General features: G+C 54.2%; 1 protein-coding gene across 2 annotated transcripts in view; it reads left to right on the plus strand.

Annotated features, from left to right (window-relative positions):
- Nucleotides 1-17,715, plus strand: part of ADAMTSL4 (ADAMTS like 4) — an 86,407-nt gene extending 68,692 nt beyond the window's left edge. Inside the window, exons 10-18 of one of the 2 annotated variants that reach the window (XM_077319596.1) lie at nucleotides 1,720-1,825; nucleotides 3,672-4,118; nucleotides 4,539-4,668; nucleotides 5,727-5,931; nucleotides 8,671-8,844; nucleotides 12,112-12,285; nucleotides 12,892-13,071; nucleotides 13,194-13,338; nucleotides 14,105-17,715. In XM_077319596.1, the coding sequence (XP_077175711.1) occupies nucleotides 1,720-1,825; nucleotides 3,672-4,118; nucleotides 4,539-4,668; nucleotides 5,727-5,931; nucleotides 8,671-8,844; nucleotides 12,112-12,285; nucleotides 12,892-13,071; nucleotides 13,194-13,338; nucleotides 14,105-14,244 (1,701 nt within the window). In that variant the 3' untranslated portion in view covers nucleotides 14,245-17,715. Of the gene's footprint in view, nucleotides 1-1,719; nucleotides 1,826-3,608; nucleotides 4,119-4,538; nucleotides 4,669-5,726; nucleotides 5,932-8,670; nucleotides 8,845-12,111; nucleotides 12,286-12,891; nucleotides 13,072-13,193; nucleotides 13,339-14,104 lie in introns of both variants that reach the window. The other variant, XM_077319586.1, reaches the window with a different exon arrangement.
- Nucleotides 17,716-18,477: the final 762 nt, after the last annotated feature.

Raw genomic sequence — 18,477 nt, forward strand, 5'->3', positions numbered from 1 at the left:
TCTGCTGGGCAGGCAGGAGGTCCCCGGTTCAATCCCAGGCAGCATCTCCAGCTGAAAGGACCAGGCAGGAGGGGATGGGGAAGACCTTTCTCTGCCTGAGACCCTGGAGAGCCCTGGGGAGGGGCCAGAGCTCAGGGGCAGAGCCTCTGCTGGGCAGGCAGGAGGTCCCCGGTTCAATCCCAGGCAGCATCTCCAGCTGAAAGGACCAGGCAGGAGGGGATGGGGAAGACCTTTCTCTGCCTGAGACCCTGGAGAGCCCTGGGGAGGGGCCAGAGCTCAGGGGCAGAGCCTCTGCTGGGCAGGCAGGAGGTCCCCGGTTCAATCCCAGGCAGCATCTCCAGCTGAAAGGACCAGGCAGGAGGGGATGGGGAAGACCTTGCTCTGCCTGAGACCCTGCAGAGCCCTGGGGAGGGACCAGAGCTCAGGGGCAGAGCCTCTGCTGGGCAGGCAGGAGGTCCCCGGTTCAATCCCAGGCAGCATCTCCAGTTGAAAGCCATGAGATCTTGGAGAGTTGCTCCCAATAAGAGCAGATCAATATTAACTTTGATACAGCAGCAGCTTCATGCGTCTTCAGCATGCAGGGGAATGTCTGTTTTCATTTAAAAAGCAGCAGGCCCAGGGTTCAGGATTCTCAATATTGCAAAGCTTGTTTTGAAAATCTGTGAGTGACACTTAAGTTGGGCCAGAAAAAGCCACATTTCCACCTGTGGGCCAACGGATCTGTTTTGCTCTGCATAGATCATCTCGCCCTCCCAGGAGGTTCTTTTCCAGATGGGCAAAAAGTCTAGTCCTTCCTAGCAGATTCCTGTCCTTGGAACAGAAGGCATCTTTCCATGGGGCAGCCTGTGGGTGGCCCAGGGTGGGTACAGTCATTGCTGCGGAGGGCAGTGGCAACCAAGAATGGGAGCTCGGTGTGTTTAGCCTGGAGAGAAGAGGACTAAGAGGTGGTAGGATAACCATCCTCAAATACTTAAAGAGTTGTCATAGAGAACACGGAGCAGAGTTGTTCTCTCTTGCCCCAGCTGGGCGAACCAGAACCAATGGGATGAAATTAATTCAGAGAAATTTCCGGCTAAACATCCGGAAGAAGTTCCTGACAGTCAGAGCGGTTCTTCAGTGGAACAGGCTTCCTCGGGGGGGGGGGGGGTTCTCCCTCTTTGGAGATTTTTTAAAAAGAGGCTGGAGAGCCATCTGACAGAAAGGCTGATTCTGTGAAGGCTCAAGGGGGTGGCAGGTGACAGTGGATGAGCGAGAGGGTGGTGAGTGTCCTGCATAGTGCAGGGGGCTGGACTAGATGACCCAGGAGGTCCTTTCCAACTCAAATATTCTATGATTCTATAAGAGGATAATTTCCCCCAGTTCAGAATGGCCAGGGATTCTGGTTTGGGGGGCGGGCCGTGACTGTGGGTGGGCAGGTAGTTCTGGATTTCCTGCATTCTGAAGGAGGCTGGACTAGATGGCCCTGGAGGTCCCTTCCACCTCCATGATTCTATCAGAGACCTGTGTGCATCCTTGATGGGTGGGGCAGGAGGGGTTTCTTGTTTGCCTCGGGAGAAGACAGAAGGGACAGAGGCCTTTCTTTGCAGGGAGGCAGAGAGTAGCTCCGAAAGGGTCTGTGTGTTAAAAGAGGGAGGGGAATCTAAGCATCCCCTGTGTGTCGTTTCCTCCTCCTTTGGCTGGTGCTGCTGACTCACTGGCTGTGTGCTCCTGCCTTCCCAGATGATCTTCCAGCAAGATAACCCTGGAGTCTCCTACCAATTCTTCGTGGCCTTGGAACGGCCGGAGAGCTCAGCTGCCGACATTCACGCCCCTCCTCAAGGGATCGGTGAGGAATCGCCCCCTCCTATTAGTGTGTTGGGGGGCTTCTTAGTCCGGAGTTCGAATCCCAAACCTGCAAAGTGGTGGCCCCTTGTGTAGCATCCTTGGGACCAAGAGAAGTTTTGTATTCATTGTCAATTGTTTGGGGCTGGAGAGCCTGTTATTGAATTTCATGCTTCCCATAACAGATAAAAGCAGAATTCTTGTGCATAAGACCAGCAAAGACCTCCATGGTTCGTACCTGGAGGCAGGCAATGTCAACCCACCTTTGAACGCCTCTTGCAAACCCCGCAGGGTCAGCCTGAGGCAGCTGTGACTCGATGGGGGCCAGGGAGAGAAAGCCAGTGGCCATCCCTACATCCTCTGGCGGTAAATTCCACATTTCAGTCCTTCCGGGATCTCCAGCTTTGTGAGGACAGGATTGGGGGAAAGACACAAGCGCCCCCTTGCGGAACAGCGTGATACAAATTAAATTATTTCCCCCTCTCCACAGGACGCTCCTTAGTGTGCTAGGAGTTTTGGGAAAGAAGACAGCTTCCCCCCTCAACCCCCCCCCCCCCGCCTTCCTGGCTAGCCCAATTAGCCTTTGTTTCCTGCTGCCCCGGTGGGTCGGGCCTGAACCAAAGGGATCAAATTAAATCAAAAGAATCTTTGGCTAAACATCCAGAAGAAGTTCCTGACAGTCAGAGCGGTTTCTCAGTGGAACAGGCTTCCTCGGGAGGTGGTGGGCTTTCCATCTTTGGAGATTCATGGCTGGAGAGCCATCACGGAGAGGCTGATTCTGTGGAGGTTCAAGGGGGTGGCAGGGGACAGTGGATGAGTGAAAGGGATGTGAGTGTCCCGCATAGTGCAGGGGGTTGGACTAGATGACCCAGGAGGTCTCTTCCAACTCTATGATTCTATGAAACATCCGGAAGAAGTTCCTGACAGTCAGAGCGGTTCCTCAGTGGAACAGGCTTCCTCAGGAGGTGGTGGGTTCTTCTTCCTTGGGAGTTTTAAAGCAGAGGCTAGAGAGTCATCTGACAGAAATTATGAATTTAGGCAGAGTGTGAGGGGGTGGGCAGGAAGGGATGGGCCAGTCATTGTCTCTTGTGGCCCTTCCTTGGAGACCCAGGGAATTGCTGATCACCCCTGTGGGGTAGTAAGTCAATTTCCTCCAGGCCACGATAGATTCTGGAGATTTTTGGCAGGGGGGGGATCACTTGGGCATGGAATTGGGGTTACTGTGGGTGGGCAGGGAGTTGTGAGTGTCCTGCATAGTGCAGGGGGTTGGACCCTGGAGGCCCCTTCCAACTCTGTGATTCTACAATTAGTTAGCTCTCCCTTCTCTCCACAGCACAGAGGAAAAAACCTGTGACCGTTTGAAATAGCAGGTGACCCACCTGGATCTATCTGCTGCTAAAAAAAAAAATTAAATTTCTGGAGTGTCTATATGTGTTTTCTGAGGAGCAGCATTCAAGTCCAGCAAGATTTTCAGGGCATGGATTTTGAGCATCAGGTGGATGATGAACCTGGGTTTGACTCTCAAAAACTCATACTTTGAACGCCTTGTTAGTCCCTAAGTTACTTCTGGACTCGAATGCCAGTCTTCTTCTGCAGGCCAAGATGGCCGCCCTCCGTCTCCTCTGTTTTCCAAGGGGGCTAGTACCGATTCCAAATCTTTTCTCTTAACCGGTTCCCAGAATCTCCTTGGTCGTCCAGCCATGAGCTGTAAAAGTTGGAACTTTGCCACGGAGACATTCCTTTCCCTGCCCGTGATATTTAAACTCCGCTTTCTCTTCCCTCTCCAGGTGCCCTGGCCATGGTATCTCCTGGCCACCCAGTAGATTCGTCTTCCTCCCACTTGTACCCAGGACCTCTACAGACACACAACTTTGTCCCGGCTCAGCTCCCCATCCCAGCCAGCCAGTCCGGAAGGAGCCGTGTCGTAGTTCCGCCTCCGGTCTCATCCGGCCAATCCGGAAGAAGCCGTGTCGTAGTTCCGCCTCCTGTCTCATCCGGCCAGTCCGGAAGGAGCCATGCTGTAGTTCCGCCTCCGGTCTTATCCAGCCAGTCCGGAAGAAGCCATGCTGTAGTTCCGCCTCCGGTCTCATCCGGCCAGTCTGGAGGGAGCCACGCGATAGTTCCGCCTCGAGTCTCGCCCGGCCAATCCGGAAGGAGCCCTGGAACTCTGCAGCGGAACGTCCGGATCCCACCGATGCCTCCGCCGCCCCCTCCTCTCCAGCACAGCTCCGAGTTGGCACGTGACTTCTACTGGAAGCGAGTTGGCAACACGGAATGCTCTGCCACCTGCGGAAAAGGTGGGTACAGGAGCGGGGAGCACGTCATGTTTTCATTAGACCAGAGCCTGGAAAACCCACAACAGCCAGATGCCTCTGAATGAGTTTGTGTCTTTAGGACTGCTCTGTGAGCCAGAGTTAATCTCTCCAAGCTCTGCTAAATTTGATTCTGTTACATAAAATTGCACGCAGCTGCCTGTTCTGTACAATGTATGTATCTCCAGCCAGCTCTGCGTGGGGACTGAGTAGCTACAAGGGGTGCATAAGCTCGGCCCTGCCTCCGAGGAGACCTGCTCGTTCCCTGCTCCTTCCCTCTGGTGGTTTCTGAGATGGCTTCTCGTTCCTTCTTCCTCCTTGAGGACTAGAGACTTGCTTTTGATAATCTGGGGTTTTCGCCTCTTTGCTTTCTGCGGTTTTCAGCACTGACTTCTTTTGGCGCAGGTTCTTGGCAGGCAGTCTACCGCTGCACCTCCCGGGCTCTGCAAGAGGAGGCAGCCGAAGAGATGTGCCAGCTGCTCCCCAAGCCCGCCGTGTCCGAGGAGGCCTGCAACATGGAGCCCTGCCCAGCCTAGTAAGTGCTTGACCCCTTGGGGCAGCAGGCCTCCCTTGGGGCAGCGGGGCTCCCCTGGCTACTTCCCAGCTCCTGCCAGAGGTGGAAGGAAGGGTGGCCCTGCTGGTGGACCTCCGGGAGGCCTTTCTGTGACACAGAGTGTAGGATTTGATGGGCCGTTGCCCTGATCCAACAGGGCTTCCCTTATGTTCTTATGTCTGGGGCAGAGATGCTCTGTCTTCTGGGTGCTTGGGGGGCAAGAGTGGGGGGGGCTTAAGGAGTTCGGGCTTCGCTGATGGACCTCCTGATGGCCCGTGGGTTTTGCCCCCATGTAACACAGTGGTGGACTGGATGGGCTGTTGGCCTCATCCAACATGGATTCTCTTACGTTCTTATCTTCAAAATTTGTATCCCACCTTTCTGCTCATGCAACAATTTAAATCACACGTGACAAAATCACATTGTAAAAGCATTAAAATCCTGACACACACCCCCTCCCCAGGCTCAACATGCCTCATTAAAGCAATTAGAAACAGCGATAATATATTAAAAGAAGATCCACTCAAACATTTCTTTGGAAGAAGGTACCACTGAGATGAAATAGTCTTCATCCACTGGTGGAAGACAATAAGAGATGCGGACAAATGAATCTCTCTGGGGAGAGATTTTCAGAGCTTTGGTGCCACAACCCAGAAGGCCGTCTCCCACATGGCCACCCGCCTAATACTGAAAGGTGGGATCACCCACAGCAGGGCTTTTGAAGTTGTCCAGGGTGGATTTCAAACAGTCTTGAGGGGCAGCCCCACTTACAACATGTTGCAGTAGTCAAGGCTGGAAGAGAGACAATGGATAACTGTGGTCCAATCGTTTTTTCCAGGAAGAGTACACGGCTGCCGAACCAACCAAAATCAGTTTGGATGCTCTCAGAGTACCCCTGATCTATGAACCCAATCCTCCTGGGGATGGCAGCCCACCCAAACCAAACTCCTGAGTCCCACTCCTGAGATGGTGAGGAGTGCATTCCCAGGTGGGCTCCTTGCTCATGCCTCGTCTCCCGTTTGTCTCCCCGTCTGCTCCAGCTGGGACGTGGGCGAGTGGTCGGCCTGCAGCAAGTCCTGCGGCCTAGGCAGCCAGCACCGCCAGGTCCTCTGCCGGCAGGTCTATGCCAACCGCAGCACCATGGTGCATCCACAGCGCTGTGAGCAGCTAGAGAAGCCCAACGCCACGCAGGAGTGCCAGGTCCAGCTCTGCAGCCACTGGGAAGTCCGCACCAACTGGAGCTCGGTAAGGGGGCGAGTGGGGGGTGCAATGACCTGTCCCCGGCCAGAGCTAGAGTCTCAGCTTATCTCCCAGGCTGAGCTGGAGGTGTTGGCTTAGCTTGTCTCAGCCTGTCCCAACTAGGGTTGTGCGCTCCAGCGCGGTTCGGCCACTTTTGTGGTCGCCGAACTGGCCGAACCGCACCGGAGCACGCAATCCAAGTCCCAATCTTGGGGTGGGCAGAGTTACCAGTCCCGGAAGATGTTCTTATGAAGACCTCAGCCTCTCTGCCTTGTTGTTGACCCTCCAGAGGAACTGGTTGACCCCTGCGCAAAATGGGACGGGGGGCTGGACTAGGTGGACTATTTTTTGTAATGATGTGTGACATAATTGCCCTAACCTTGATCAGCAAGGGCAGAGGGCAGGATCCCTCCTTGCGTGAGATTGGGTCACTATGCACAGAGAGGTTGCCCTGGGATTCAGCATGGCCTCCCCTTCCACTTGTCCCATGCATTTGCCATGCGCTGAGCTACTGTGGGAGTGAACGGCCAGAGTGCGCCTCCTGGGTCCCTACGTAGACTTCTTCTCATCTTTGCTCAAACTGGCAGAACTCTGGGTTCAAGAGTCCATTGCTAAAGCTGTTTTGGTTCTGGGTCTGCTCACTCCCCCCTCCCCCGTCCCCACCAATTCCCATAAGATTCCTGGCGCATTGCACACCCATGCGCAGAGGGCGGGGTGAGGAAGAATACGTATTGTTCAGTCGTTCGGCAATAACTCCATGCTCTATTGTTATGCCCTGTGCTGGGACGGATCGTGCTCAAGGGAAATGTTTTGGGGCTTGTTTTTTTGTTTTTGTTTTTTGAAGTAGATTCCAAAACAATGAATTATTCGATATTAACTTGGTGAGGCATCCACACACGTGTTTTGATGCTGCTAATTGGACCAGAGATACACAGCTGCATGGAGATAGTTGCAGCCTCACTGTGTATAATGTGTCATAATATATTTCAGGGTTGTTTTTTTTTTTTAACTTGGTTATCTTTCTGGTTCTTCTGCACCCCTGTGGTTTTTCTTTACAGTGTGAGCTAGAGATGACTGTGCTAATTAGATGTAATTATATATATGCACATAACACACAATTATTGTACATCTGCATTTAGTTTCCTGTTTCTCATTTGTTTACCATGGTGTTGTCTTGCGGGAACAAAACTGAATTTGTTCATTTGTATATTGCAATATATTCCATATTTTCAGGAGGGGTGGGGGGGCGTTGTTTCCCTTTTTTCTTTCTCGTCTCATGCCCTTCGGCCCCCAGCCTTTTGGGGCCTGTTGGCATCTTTGGAGTTCTGACCCAGGTAGTGGGCACTACTACAATAATTCTGCCCCACCCACTGGGCTATCAGGATGACTTAAATTAATGTTCTCCATATTTTTCTCCTGTTCCATGTTGCTGCTTTTCATCACGTCATGATTGTTAGTCTAAGTTATCTGTATTGTTGCTGTTTTATATGAGCCACCCTGAGCCTTCGGGGAGGGCGGCATATAAATGTAATAAATAAATACAAAATGGCTGCTGCAGGAGGTGGGGCCAATCATAAAATGACTGCTATTGGAGGCGGAGCCACAATCAGAGAGGAAACCCAGTTGCAGGGGAGAAGCGATTAAAAAATACACTGGGAAGAGGAATGAGAGAGAATAAAACAGACATTCTGCAAGCAGCTTTATTTATTTATCGGCGCCTTCCGATTTGGCCCTCACCTGACTGGCTGGTGAGGGGCCAATCGGAAGGCGCTTTGTGCCTTCTGATTGGCTCCTCACCCGGACCGGCCCCGCCCACTCTCTGCCCACTTACCCCTTAGCCTTTTATGTGTATACAGCAACAGCTGTATAAAGATGTATTAATTTGGCAGATTTGTTGACTGCCGCTCTTGGGCCAACCAGCTCGCAGCGGTTTAAAACAGAATAAGCAGAATAATAAGTTCCCAATGTAAGGATGTTGTTTAAACCTGCATAGCCAATCAGATTTCAGAGGCTGATCAGAAGCCCTCCTCCCCTCCCTCTCAGTTTCCGAAAACATTTGGTGGGCACCAGTAAAGATGCCAGTGGATACTGTGACCGCCCACAAGCACCTGTTGGAGACCCCTGGTTTGCCCTGCCTTTTATCATTTTTATTTTTATTTTTATTTTTATTTTTATTTTTATTTTTATTTTTATTTTTATTTTTATTTTTATTTTTATTTTTATTTTTATTTTTATTTTTATTTTTATTTTTATTTTTATTTTTATTTTTATTTTTATTTTTATTTTTATTTTTATTTTTATTTTTATTTATTTATTATTTGGCTAATGTCCCGCCACTCCTATAACCGGCCCGTGGCAGGTAACAATAAATACAGCCCCACCATAAGATCTCCCTAAAACATCAAAAAAGATCCAGACAATAGAACAATTCTCAGCCGACTAAAACCCCCATCCCCACCCCAACTCACAAGAGAAATATTGGAGAAATATTGTTTTATCCATATTTGTACCATATTGTTTTTAATTATGTTTTGTAATGGCCTTTGGCTAAACACAATAAATGTTATCGTATCGTATCCACAAGAGAATGTAAAACGCCTCCGGGGGTTAATAGGGTGTAGCCAGATCTGATTGGTCAGGATTTGGTATCCCCCCTCGCCTTATTGTGTGTGTGTGGTGGTCCTTTGGCCTTCCATCTCCCTCCTCCTCCTCCTCCTCACCCGCTCGTCGGTGTCTTCCCTCCAGTGCTCGGTACTCTGTGGCTTGGGCCACCGAACGCGCCACGTCCGTTGTGTCAGCAACGAGGGCTACCTGCTGAGGGACAGCGACTGCCCAGGCAACCCCCGGCCCAAGACCAGCGAGGCCTGCGACATGGGCCCCTGTGTGCGGACGTGGTTCTACAGCGACTGGAGCAGCACGGTACCCGAGGGCGGTTCTCCCCGGTCCCACGGCTCTTCTGTGATTCTGTGAAATAAGGGACCCCCAGCGCTTACCCAGCATGCCAGTTCAGAGGCCGTAGGAGAGCCAGCGCTGAAGGCGCCAGGGCAGGGAGGGCGTAGGGAGAGCTGGCAGGGGTGGTGGTGGCAACCCGGCCCACCTCTCCAGATGGTCTCGCCCATGAGTTTCATAGATTCTAGAATCATGGATTTGGAAGGGGTCTCCAAGGTCATCTAGTCCAACCCCCTGCAGAATGCAGGAAATGTGCAACTCCCTGCCCACCCACAGTGACCCTGATCCCCCACCAGGTGTTAACTAGCATAGGGACAAGGGGCAAGGGGCAGAGCAGGGCCCCCCCCCTCAGATCTACCTTCTGAAAGCTATCCCCAAGGCACAACTGAAACCACCGCAAAATGGAGCCCCTCCGCTATACATTTCTTAAGCCGACCCCAAAGGATAGAATCATAGAATCATAGAATCATAGAATCATAGAATCATAGAATCATAGAGTTGGAAGGGGCCATACAGGCCATCTAGTCCAACCCCCTGCTCAACGCAGGATCAGCCCTAAGCATGGTATCAAAAGTTTCCACATGATCCAGAAGAATTAACACAGTTGGAGACCACGACATATGAAGAAAGGTTGGGGGAGCTTGGTCTGTTTAGCCTGGAGAGGAGACGACTGAGAGGGGATCTGAGAACCATCTTCAAGTATTTAAAAGGATGGAGCAGAGTTGTTCTCTCTTGCCCCGGAGGGACAGACCAGAATGAATGGGATGAAATTAATTCAAAAGAAATTCCGTCTAAACATCCGGAAGAAGTTCCTGACAGTCAGAGCGGTTCCTGGGGATTTCCCCTGTGCCGTCTCACCTGTGGTCATGGAGGTGTCGTATAAGCTACAGCAAAAATTCAGGGATCAAAGACCAAACAGAACAGTCTCCGGTCGAGAGTACGAGAGCTGAAGCTAAAATCTTCAAAGTATTCTAGATATTTTAATTGTTATTTCAATTTCATTTGCAAAATTTGTAGTTCACTCTTACAGGGGCCACCTCAGTGGCTAAAGATTTAAACAGGAGGAGAAAGGAGAAAGGAGGGCCGCACTCAGCAATTTATCACCAAACAAAAAGGGAATCCTGCCAGGTGATGAGAAATGGATTTATTTTACAAAGTCCCGAGGGGGCAAAATCTCTTATCACCTTGCATTCTTTAAAAAACAACACACTTTTAAAACCATAGAAATCAACCCCCCCCCCCACCATCAATACAACCCTTAGAAATCATAAAAACAGCGATTAAAACATTGTTTAGAAAGGAAGGAAGATCATTGAGGGGAAGCAGAACAGAAGAAAATGTCCTCCCCAGGTGGAAAACGGAAACAGAAGAGGAGGGAGGAATGCCCCTGGGGAAAGAGGTCCAGAGTTCTGGTGCCACCACCAAAAAGACCCTCTCCCGAGATGCTACCTCCTCATCTCGAATGGGTGCCCCCACCTCTGAAGCCACAGGTGCCCCCACCTCTGAAGCCACAGGTGCCCCCACCTCTGAAGCCACAGGTGCCCCACCTCTGAAGCCACAGGTGCCCCACCTCTGAAGCCACAGGTGCCCCACCTCTGAAGCCACAGGTGCCCCCACCTCTGAAGCCACAGGTGCCCCACCTCTGAAGCCACAGGTGCCCCACCTCTGAAGCCACAGGTGCCCCCACCTCTGAAGTCACAGGTGCCCCACCTCTGAAGCCACAGGTGCCCCCACCTCTGAAGTCACAGGTGCCCCACCTCTGAAGCCACAGGTGCCCCCACCTCTGAAGCCACAGGTGCCCCACCTCTGAAGCCACAGGTGCCCCACCTCTGAAGCCACAGGTGCCCCCACCTCTGAAGCCACAGGTGCCCCACCTCTGAAGCCACAGGTGCCCCACCTCTGAAGCCACAGGTGCCCCACCTCTGAAGCCACAGGTGCCCCACCTCTGAAGCCACAGGTGCCCCCACCTCTGAAGCCACAGGTGCCCCACCTCTGAAGCCACAGGTGCCCCCACCTCTGAAGTCACAGGTGCCCCACCTCTGAAGCCACAGGTGCCCCACCTCTGAAGCCACAGGTGCCCCCACCTCTGAAGCCACAGGTGCCCCACCTCTGAAGCCACAGGTGCCCCACCTCTGAAGCCACAGGTGCCCCCACCTCTGAAGTCACAGGTGCCCCACCTCTGAAGCCACAGGTGCCCCACCTCTGAAGCCACAGGTGCCCCCACCTCTGAAGCCACAGGTGCCCCACCTCTGAAGCCACAGGTGCCCCACCTCTGAAGCCACAGGTGCCCCACCTCTGAAGCCACAGGTCCCCCCACCTCTGAAGCCACAGGTGCCCCACCTCTGAAGCCACAGGTGCCCCACCTCTGAAGCCACAGGTGCCCCACCTCTGAAGCCACAGGTGCCCCCACCTCTGAAGCCACAGGTGCCCCACCTCTGAAGCCACAGGTGCCCCCACCTCTGAAGCCACAGGTGCCTCCACCTCTGAAGCCACAGGTGCCCCACCTCTGAAGCCACAGGTGCCCCCAGCTCTGAAGCCACAGGTGCCTCCACCTCTGAAGTCACAGGTGCCCCACCTCTGAAGCCACAGGTGCCCCACCTCTGAAGCCACAGGTGCCCCCACCTCTGAAGCCACAGGTGCCCCACCTCTGAAGCCACAGGTCCCCCACCTCTGAAGCCACAGGTGCCCCCACCTCTGAAGCCACAGGTGCCCCACCTCTGAAGCCACAGGTGCCCCCACCTCTGAAGCCACAGGTGCCCCCAGCTCTGAAGCCACAGGTGCCTCCACCTCTGAAGTCACAGGTGCCCCACCTCTGAAGCCACAGGTGCCCCACCTCGGAAGCCACAGGTGCCCCCACCTCTGAAGCCACAGGTGCCCCACCTCTGAAGCCACAGGTGCCCCCACCTCTGAAGCCACAGGTGCCCCCAGCTCTGAAGCCACAGGTGCCCCACCTCTGAAGCCACAGGTCCCCCACCTCTGAAGCCACAGGTGCCCCCACCTCTGAAGCCACAGGTGCCCCACCTCTGAAGCCACAGGTGCCCCCACCTCTGAAGCCACAGGTGCCCCAAGCTGACCATCGTAGTTGGGCAGGCTCCCGGGGGAGTAGGTGGCCCTCCAGGTATGCCAGAGAGAACTGTGTCCATGCTCACATCTTGGGAGAAGCGGGCTGTGTTCAGAATGGGGGGCGGGACGGCAGCCATTGTCCCTGGCGTGACCTCCCCCCCCCCTCCGTTCCAGTGCTCTGCTGAGTGTGGCCCTGGGATCCAGCGCCGTGCTGTGGTCTGCTTGTCCAGCAACGCCAACGAGCCGACGGAGGAGAACTGCGTGGGCGCCAAGCCGGCCGACATGCGGTCGTGCAACGGAGGCCCCTGCCAGAGAGTCACCCGCTGGTACAGCGGACCCTGGAGCCCGGTGAGGAGAAAGAGCGGGCGGGGGGCTTCGGAGGGGAGGCCAGGGATGCACCTGGGCACCAGGCCCACGACCTTCTGTCACTTAGTCACAGAAATAATTTTGCCCAAGGAAATCCCAGAGAAAGACTGAGCCACCTTTCTGAAAGGCCAGCGAAACCGGACTATCCCCCGGGGGGGGCCATGTCTACAAGGGCCCAGTATCTAGCTGCAGATAGTCCGATAGCCCAGATCAAGTGGGAGAATCATAGAGTTGGAAGGGGACTCGAGGGTCATCTAGTCCAACCCCAGGAAATTCACAGCTACCTGCCTGCCCACAGGGACCCCAATTCCATGCCCAGATTATCCTCCCGCCCCCTCCCCAAAAAACCCCAACAGCCCAGAATCCCTGGCCAGTCTGGCCTGAAGGAAATCCGTCTCCCGGCCCTGAAGTGGTGACTGGCATGTCCCTGGGCATGCAAGGAAGGGGCACAAGAGCCCAGCAGGGACCCCATCCCTTCTGCCCAGCCACTCCCCATCTGCCTGAGGTGACAGAATCCGTCGGCCCTCCTGCCCCCTGCACCCATCCGATGTGGGCAACCTCTCCTTCCCCCTCCCGTCCTTCCCGCAGTGTTCGGCGGACTGTGGCACCGGCACCCAACGGCGGGATGTCATCTGCGTGAGCAAACTGGGCTCCGACTTCAACGTGACGGACGGCTCCGAGTGCAGCCACCTGGAGAGGCCGCCCTCCCTGCAATCCTGCACCGGGAGCGCCTGCAAGGCCCGCTGGTTCTCCACGGCCTGGGGTGCGGTGAGTGAGCCGGTCCCCGGGGAAGGGGGCACACAGCTGTCTCCTGGGGGAGGGCAGGAAGCCCAGGGTGGGCTTCCCTGGCCCTGCCCTAACCCCCCTCCCGCTGTCTCTCGGCCTTCTAGTGCTCCAGGACCTGCGTGGGGGGCGTGCAGGTGCGCGAGGTGCAGTGCCTGACCCAAAACAAGACCCTCAGCCAACTCTGCCCCCCAGAGCTGAAGCCGGCCAAGAAACGATCCTGCAACCACCAGCCCTGCATTCCAGACCTGGGTGAGTCCGGTTTAACTTCTTTGGGGCTGGGGATCTGGAGCAAAGTTTGCTCCCTGGGGGGGCGCAGTGGAGGAGGCCGTCCCACAGAGCACCCCTGCCCCATACAGAGTGTTCCCCGGATACCTTGGGCCTCTGCTCCAGATGTTCATCCACTGCCCTCTTGAAGCTGCATAGAGCAGGGGGTTGGACTAGATGGCCTGTATGGCCCCTTCCAACTCTAGGATTCTGTGAAGCTGTCTAGGCTTGCAGCTGCCGCCGCCTCCTGCAGCTGCGAATTCCTCGTGTTCACGACTCTTTGGATAAAGAGGGCCTTCCTTCCTTTGACCTGTTCCAGGCCTCCTGCCTACTTATTTCCCAGATTGCCCACAAGCTCTTCTATTGTGAGAGAGCAAGAAAAGTCCTCCTTTCTCTGACTCCAGTATCCCATGCCCCATGAAGAAGAAGAAGAAGAAGAAGAAGAAGAGTTGGTTCTTATATGCCGCTTTTCCCTACCCGAAGGAGGCTCAAAGCGGCTTCCAGTTGCCTTCCCTTTCCTCTCCCCACAACAGACACCCTGTGAGGTGGGTGAGGCTGAGAGAGCCCTGAGAGTCCTGCTCTGTCAGAACAGTTTTAACAGTGCCGTGGGGAGCCCAAGGTCACCCAGCTGGTTGCCTGTGGGGGAGCGCAGAATTGAACCCGGCATGCCAGATGCCACACTCCTAACCACTACACCAAACTGGCTCTCATGTAAACTTTCTCTCTCTCTCTCTCTCTCTTCCTCCGGCAGATGAGAACTGCAGAGACAAATATCACAACTGCCCGGTGATCGTTCAGGCTCGCCTCTGCGTCTACTCCTACTACAAGGCGGTTTGCTGTGCCTCCTGCACACATGCCCTGGAGAGGCGCCACGCTGGACCCAGCCGGTAGCACCAGTCGACAGCGGGCACCCTCACCCAACAGGGACAAGTTGGACTAAGAGACCCTGTTCCCCTGGCTCCAGAGGCAGCCGGGGAGGGGGGAGAAGGACAAAGTGTTTCCAGAGTGGGCAGGACCCAGCGGGATTTGAACTCATGACTGAGGAGTCCCCTCGCTGGCCTGTACTGTATATTTTTATGGCGGAAGTGACTCGTGGTGCATCCTGGGGGGAGATTCCCCTGCTGCACAAGAGGCAGAGCAAGAGTCTGGTCGTTTTCAGTTGCTTAATGCTTCTCCCGAAGGTCTGTTCCCCCCTGCAAGGGGGGTGAGGCAGGGGGTTGCCACATGGATCAGGAATTTATTACGCTGTGCAAAAGATCCCAGGAATTTGCAATACCTGCAATACCTGTGCAATACCTGTGTTTCAACACTCCAAAGGATCCTGGCCTTTGACTCCCGCCCCCAATTGCTTCCCTCCTCAACGAAGGGCAAACAAAACGTCGTCATTTCTGTCCTTCTGGCTCCACGTTGTAGGACTGCGGCTGCCCAGAAGGGACATTCCCACATGTGAGGGGCACATTCCGGATGCCGTCTGCTCTGTCGGGTTCTTGTCAGGAGAGGGGTGGGAGATGGGTTACCTGTCGCTTTGATCCCCCTCTCCAAAGGGTGGGGATGTTCAGAGCCAAGGTCAGAGGGTCACGTGGAGGAAGGGGGCTGGCCCACCGGTCCCCTGCAGAGCCACCTGCGGGATTCTCCCACAAGCCCCACACTGTTTGCCCCAGCTGAGGCAAAAATACTGGCAGGGCAAGGAGGGCGGAAGAACCCTGGAGCTCCATTCCCAAGTCTAACCCCTGCCAGCCATTTTTGGCTGGGTCGGGTCTAACAGTGGCATAGACCTCGGAGGAATCCGTTGGTGCTACTTCTGCCGGAGGGGTGGGATGCGAAGACCGAGGATCTCACCTTGTGCCCCTCGTGTTGTCCTGGAAAGTTCTGCCTGCAGGAAACCACCTCCATGCAGCCTATTCCACTGAGGAACTTTTGTGCGGTGCAGAGGTTTCTGGGGAGCCCTTTTGCAGGTGCACCAGCCGCCTTGCCGTGGCTTCGTGCATTCCCGAGAGAATGACCCGGAAGCTACCTGCACTTTCTGGTTCGGCATATTGCAGAAGGTGCTCGGGAGAGATGGGCAAATGGCCCCTCTGGTTTGGCTGCCAAAGGACCACACTGAATGTGATGCAATCCTTGTGTAGAAGTCGCCACCTCTTCCCACCTGCGCCTCCAGCGGGGCGTGCAAAAGATGGACTGCTTGCTGTAGTCCAGACGCAGATTTTGGCTGAAATAGCAGGGGAGGGGGTGGAGACGTCCTCTCCCAGACACCAGGCCACGATTCCTTGCAGTTCAAGCTTGTTCTGTGCCTCCTTCACAATCTAGTTCCACAACGTGGGGCTCTTCCTTTTGAAGGAAGGCTCAAAGCGGCTTACAGTCGCCTTCCCATTCCTCTCCCCACAACAGACACCCTGTGGGGTGGGTGAGGCTGAGGGAGCCCTGATATCACTGCCCGGTCAGAACAGTTTTATCAGTGCTGTGGGGAGCCCAAGGTCACCCAGCTGGTTGCATGTGGGGGAGCGCAGAATCGAACCTGGCATGCCAGATTAGAAGTCCACACTCCTAACCACTACACCAAACTGGCTCTAGAGAAGGGTGTTCCCCTTGGCACTGCTATCCAGAGACGGCCATGGTGAGTGGAGCTCCATCTCCTGGCGGACTTGTTTCAGGGGGGCATCCGCCACCGTCTCTGGAAAGGGGCCCACAAAGGATGGGGAACCCTGATCTGAGGGGGGGGGCATTTATCGGCTTCTCGTATGGCCACAAGCTGGCATCCAGCAGCAGGTTTTTGAGTGGCATCCAGAGTTGTTGTTGTTGTTGTTAGGTGCGAAGTCGTGTCCGACCCATTGCGACCCCCTGGACAATGATCCTCCAGGCCTTCCTGTCCTCTACCATTCCCCAGAGTCCATTTAAGTTTGCACCAATGTTAGCCAACGTCCAGCGTTAGCCGTTGCCCAAACTGGATCTGCCAGCTTTGCAAAATGTAGATTCAGAAGGATACAAGAAGGCAACGTTTCATCTGGTTCAGGCCCAGGTTGGTGTTCTTCAGAACACCAGAACACTGGCCGTCTTCAAGCAAAGGTTGGATACACACTTTTCTTGGATGCTTTAGGATGCTCTGGGCTGATCCTGCGTTGAGCAGGGGGTTGGACTAGATGGCCTGCATGGCCCCTTCCAACACTATGATTCTATGATTCTAAGAGCCCTGCTGGGTCAGGCCAGGGAGGGTCTCTCCAGTCCAGCCTCCCGTCTCACCCAGGGGCCAGCCAGTTCCTCTGCAGGGCCAGCCACAGGGCAGAGAGGCCAAGGCCTTCCCTTGAGAAGACCCTCAGAAGAGCCCTGCTGGGTCAGGCCAGGGAGGGTCCCTCCAGTCCAGCCTCCCGTCTCACGCAGGGGCCAGCCAGCTCCTCTGCAGGACCAGCCACAGGGCAGAGAGGCCTCGGCCTTCCCCTGAGAAGACCCTCAGAAGAGCCCTGCTGGGTCAGGCCAGGGAGGGTCCATCCAGTCCAGCCTCCCGTCTCACCCAGGGGCCAGCCAGTTCCCCTGGAGGGCCGGCAACAGGGCAGGGAGGCTGGCTCTGGGATGCAGAGAGTCCTCCACTGTGGAAGTGGCTGTTCTCTGGCCTCTTTTCCCCCCTGAAGGTGGTTGGGTTTTTCTGTGCCCCATAGATGGGCAGCAGTTCCTCCTTGACCACTGGGTGGTCACAGCAACCCAAAGGCTTGTGAAATGCACGCTCGTTCTCCTGTAACCTTCAAGATGGACTGGCCTAGCAGGAATCCAGCAGGCTAAGATTTTTCCCTTTCCCTGCATCTCCATGCTTGGAGAGACTTTACCTGTTGAATGTATGTTTTTTTTTGGGGGGGGGGAGTTTGCATAATCAATGATTTTAGAATTAATATTCAGGGGAGTCAGGCTGGCTCCCTCCCTTGGCGATCGCTTCTTTGACACCAGGATGCCACCTTTGGATTGGCATCTCCTTTTCTGGCAAGGCAATCAGGCCTTGCAGAGGCAGGCAGAAGTTCAACAGGTACAACTTCTCCCGCCATATAACCTTGCCCGGTTGAAATTCTGCCTGTAATGGAGCTGCTTGAACACCAGTGACCTCTACCAGCCCCTGCGCCTTTAAGGGTGACACAAAAGCTAAAAGGGAGGGAACTGCAAACTCCAGAAACAAGCAAAATATACTAAAGACATTTTATAGACGTGGTTCAGCGTGCTCAGAGTATATAATTCTATATAAATATATAAATATATATATATATATATATAAAATCTCTATGATAAAGCTGAATGTATCTAGGTTTGTATGTGTCCCCCCTTCCCTCCTTTTTTTTTTGCTCCAAATCTAATTTATTTTTATTAAAGATAATTTGATGTTTACGTGTTGGGTTTTTGTCAGGCTGCCGGTTGAGTCTGACTCAGGCTGCTATGAAAAGCAGAGGTGCAGCATCAGGCTGGAAGTTGGGAATTCTGTCCCCTCTCGGTTCACCTCCGGGCCAAGGAACGAAAGGGGCTTGGATCGCCAGAGCCAGAGCAGGGATGTTTTTGTAAGGTCAGTCCACGTAGGTCTTTAAGACCAACAACGCTAACCACACTAACTTGGCAGTCGGTGCCACTGAATGTACAGGCAAGTGTGCTCAGGATCACCCTGCAACCCTCAACACACAGCCATGTGGCAGAACAAGCTAGGTCAAAGAAACATGGAGTCCAGGAGCACCTTTAAGACTAGTGCAACTTTATTCAAGGAAGATGCTTTTGGGTGCATGCACATTTCATCTTATATGCTGCTTTTCTCTACCCGAAGGAGCCTCAAAGCGGCTTCCAGTCGCCTTCCCTTTCCTCTCCCCACAACAGACACCCTGTGAGGTGGGTGAGGCTGAGAGAGCCCTGATATTATTGAAGAAGAAGAAGAGGTGGTTCTTATATGCCGCTTTTCTCTACCCGAAGGAGGTTCAAAGTGGCTTACATTCGCCTTCCTTTTTCTCTCCGCACAACAGACACCCTGTGAGGGAGGGGAGGCTGACAGAGCCCTGATATTACAGGAGGAGAAGAGTTGGTTCTTATATGCCGCTTTTCACTCCCCGAAGGAGTCTCAGAGGGGCTTCCAGTCGCCTTCCCTTTCCTCTCCCCACAACAGACACC

This window comes from Paroedura picta, chromosome 1 (genome assembly GCF_049243985.1).
Source record: "Paroedura picta isolate Pp20150507F chromosome 1, Ppicta_v3.0, whole genome shotgun sequence".
Classification (NCBI taxonomy): domain Eukaryota; kingdom Metazoa; phylum Chordata; class Lepidosauria; order Squamata; family Gekkonidae; genus Paroedura; species Paroedura picta.